General features: G+C 35.3%; 1 protein-coding gene across 4 annotated transcripts in view; it reads right to left on the reverse strand.

Annotated features, from left to right (window-relative positions):
* Positions 1 to 4,077, reverse strand: part of GPHN (gephyrin) — a 642,655-nt gene that overhangs the window by 363,122 nt on the left and 275,456 nt on the right. For all 4 annotated transcript variants that reach the window (XM_023517593.1, XM_023517595.1, XM_023517592.1 and 1 more), the window contains exon 4: positions 1,145 to 1,237. In XM_023517593.1, coding sequence (XP_023373361.1) covers positions 1,145 to 1,237 — 93 coding nt within the window. The remainder of the gene's footprint in view (positions 1 to 1,144; positions 1,238 to 4,077) is intronic.

Below are 4,077 nucleotides of genomic sequence, written 5' to 3' on the forward strand. Positions count from 1 at the left end.
TCGCTTGAGCCCAGGAGTTGGAGGTTGCTGTGAGCTATAATGCCATAGCACTCTACCCAGGGGGACAGCTTGAGGCTCTGTCTCAAAAAAAAAAAAAAATTGTATTTTCTTATACTAGTGCAGTGTTTCTCCAAGTTTGAAAGTAGGGTCTATGTATCAACATTTGAATTACACCTGCAGGACCCACTGTAGATTTACTGAATCGGAAACTCTAGGAATGCGACCCAGCAGTCTGTGTTTTAATAAGCCCTCTTATTGGTTCTAATGCAGGCTACAGGTCAAAAACCACTCTACTAGCATAGGAAAGACAGGCATTATGTATGCAGAACAAAAGTGCTTTGTTGTTTGTTAGTAAGGTAGTAGATATAATATTGTAATGATTTGAAAATAGAAGGATAGAGTTAAGCTGAAATTGAGCCAAGATATAAGCTTTTAGGGGGGAAAAAACAATGTTGTAAGTGGTAATAGCTTACATATGCCTCCAAAGTGACATGGGAAATTTATGGTTTCCTTATAAAGTAAAAGACTTCTCATCCTTGTGTTAGCAAACCCTGCTTACTCTTCATTCTTTCCCTAATTTTTTTTCTGTACAAAGATGATTCTTGTGGTATGAAGCTTAGATATTAGTATTCTGCTTTTTGGCCTATTATATTCTTTATTAAATGCAATTCACATTTAAAATTGTGAAAAACACAACCTCTTTCCATCAATAGTACTGTGAAATTGGTATAAATAATGATGCAGCCATCCTACTGTACTTCAAGATAGATGACAAAGGTACCTCAAGAAAAAGAAAATCAGATCCAATTTTGAATTGTATTTACCAAACTCATCACACCAGATGCCACGGTAACAAAATTCTGCCATCACCTCCTTTGGTGATGCACCTGAACTTCTGCTGACAATGCAGACAATAAGAAAATGAAGGATTACCTCCTGAACAAGTTCAATCTTCCTCACATTGTATCATTTCTAGTTAAAATTTAAAAACAAATTTTTTTCATAATTGTTCCAAAGCAAAATTTTTATATCCTTAGAATTACAAATCACTTGTACCTAGCAAAATTACAAAAATAATATAAAAATAGTAACAGTAACATTACTCTCTAATTCTTGAATATGAGAAAGACATGTACTATCTCACCTCTGGAGTGACATCTCGTGGTGCAAATCCTGTTCCTCCAGTTGTTAATATCAAATTTAGTTCCTTTTCATCACACCAATCTATTAGAGTTTCCTGAAACAAACAAACAAACAAACCAAACAAATAGTATTGTCATATGCAGAAGAACTTGCCTGCCTTCTCAAAACACCCAAATTCTCAAATACTTAGATACAGTAAGAACATAGATTCTTTTCAATCAACAAAAAAATTCTGAAGCATAGTTTGTGGACTAGTTTTACTTTTGATCAGAAAGTACTGCAGATTTGGGTATTTGTTAATTACAGAAGCATGCATTAAATTCTTGAAAGTAAATGAAACACAAGTAATACTGTAAATAGAGAGCTTATAATTAATGTTTAATTAATGTTTATTATGTACTTACATGGCTTGCCTGAACTTTTCAGCCATTCTAAATATAGTACTATAATACTTATAGAGATTAGAAATATATACTATAAAATTCTGAAAGTGGTAGGAACCTTATCAGATTTATGACTATATTTTCTAAGACTACAAAGTAGTTAAATAATTTATTCAAAGTTACATGGCTAGTTTTTAAGGAAGTAGAAATAGGATTTTCAACTACTAACTTCTTTTTCCTTTGTTTTGTTTTGTTTTTGAGACAGAGTCCTGGCTAGCATGCAATAGTGTAGCATGATCATAGCTCACTGCAACTTCAAACTCCTGGGCTCAACCAATCCTGCCTCAGCCTTCTGAATAGCTGGTACAGATATGGTATGTGTACCACCATGCCTGGCTATTATTAGCAATTTTTTGTAGAGGCAGGGTCTCCATCAGGATGGTCTTAAACTCCTGGCCTCAAGAGATTCCCTGACCTTGGCCTCCCAAGTACTAGGATGACAGGCATGAGCCACTGTGCCTGGTCTGACTTTTTCTACCTATTGCTAGTTCTATTTTTTTTTTTTTTAATTTGGCCAGGGCTGGGTTTGAACCCACCACCTCCAATATATGGGGCCAGTGCCCTACTCCTTGAACCACAGGTGCCGCCCCTTATTGCTAATTCTATTAATCCATCCTGCATATTGCCTATTTCCTTAAAAAGGCAGTTAAGTGCTTACTAAATTATAATTGTATACTTGCTTTGTATTGTTTTATTACTTGTTTAGAATTCAGAACCAAAATTTAAAAATACAATCACATAATTTAGCTGCTGATAAGTAGATATAAAATACAAATAGCAGGCTGATACCTAGACATAAAATACAAATTCATCAGTGACACAAAATATAGGCTCATTAGAGAAACAAATCCAGGATCTAAAAATAAAAATGATTTTTTCCTTTATCCTTGCACATTTTTTGTTTTACTCTGGTATCACAGAAATGCAGAACTCAGAGCTCCAAATCAAGGATATTTTTCACTGCTATGATTAATTAATGGCAACAAATTATTTTTTAAAAAGATATTAATTGTAGACTATCAATAGCCTAAGTGAAGAAACTGGATCCCTGATATAGCTGTAATTTTGTTGTGAGGAAGCCCATGAAAAAAATCAAGGAATGTTTAGGTGTTTAGGAAGTGGTTTTATAAACCAAAGCTAAAACTTTAATTGTCCGTGCTTCTCCTCTCTCTATTAAAGAAGTATAAAAGCAGGCGGCACCCGTGGCTCAAAGGAATAGGGTGCCGGCTGCATATGCTGGAGGTGTAGCGTTCAAACCCAGCCCCAGCCAAAAACTGTTAAAAAAAAAAGTAGAAAAGCCTAAATACTCACCATTCTAAGCAGTTAATTATTATTTCAGGTATGCAAAAACCACTGGTACCAAAACTCAGCAATAAGCAGATTACCTGACCCTGTTTTTCTACTAATTTATCCTAGAACACATTAGATCTCTTTGTAGCATTCCTATTTAATAGAGGTAAAAGTTTGAACAAGTGCAACAAAAGGTTTATGTCTTGTCTCTTTAACTCCCCCAACCTTTTTATTTTGGTTATTAAAACCTGTATTCCCTCCCATGGACAGTAATCAAATGGGCAGAAAAGTGTTTTTGCTGTTTGTTTTCCAGTGTCTTCAATCACATGATTATCTTCACCAGAGATAAGGGCAACCCAAACCACCAATTATAGTTAAACAATAGTAGCCTTAAGCCATGATGTGTGACAATACATCTGACCCGGGTCACTTATACCTGAGCCCATGATCTGAAAACCTACCTTTTAAAAAGCCCTGTTTTTCTGCTTAAAGGAAAGATGATGGTTTCTTGAGATACTAGTCTACAGCCCTCCTCATTTGCTGGCAAATCACTATAAATTTTTCTTTCCTTTTCCTAAAACCACTTGTCCTGTTCTTTCTTCTCACAGATTCAGCTTCCAGAACAAGTACGGAAATTTCAGTAACACCTAAGTACTCCATCATAGTAATTAAGTGCCTGTGCCATAGTCCATCTCTAAACATAATCCATATACCTCAGGTCTTGATAAAAAATGATATGAAATCCTAATTGTATCAACAAAATATTTCAATATCAAAAATATTATCCATATAAAATTCCAGTTTTCAGTATTAATATCAATGGACATTCAAACTTTTCAAGTATCTGGATACTAATGAAGATAGTGAGAAGGTCCCTGTATACTGAAGAATGCTACTGTTTCACAAGAGGCAATGCTTCCTTGCAATATAATTCATCTGTTCATTAAGTAGCAACATGTAATGAGTGTTAAAGAGTTAAAAAATAAATGAAACCCTGATCTTGCCAAATAAAAATTCTCAAATCTTGGTTGCATATTGGAATTATCCTTGAAGCTTTAAAAAAATACTAGGGTCCCACCTCTGGGGGTCAGCCTGGGCACTGGGAATTAAAAACCTTCCCAGGTAATTCTAAAATGCAGCCAGCGGCTCGGCGCCTATAGCTCAACCGGCTAAGGCGCCAGCCACGTACACCTAAGGTGGC

Source organism: Otolemur garnettii, unplaced genomic scaffold (assembly GCF_000181295.1).
Source record: "Otolemur garnettii isolate 467f Iridium unplaced genomic scaffold, OtoGar3 scaffold00115, whole genome shotgun sequence".
NCBI lineage: Eukaryota > Metazoa > Chordata > Mammalia > Primates > Galagidae > Otolemur > Otolemur garnettii.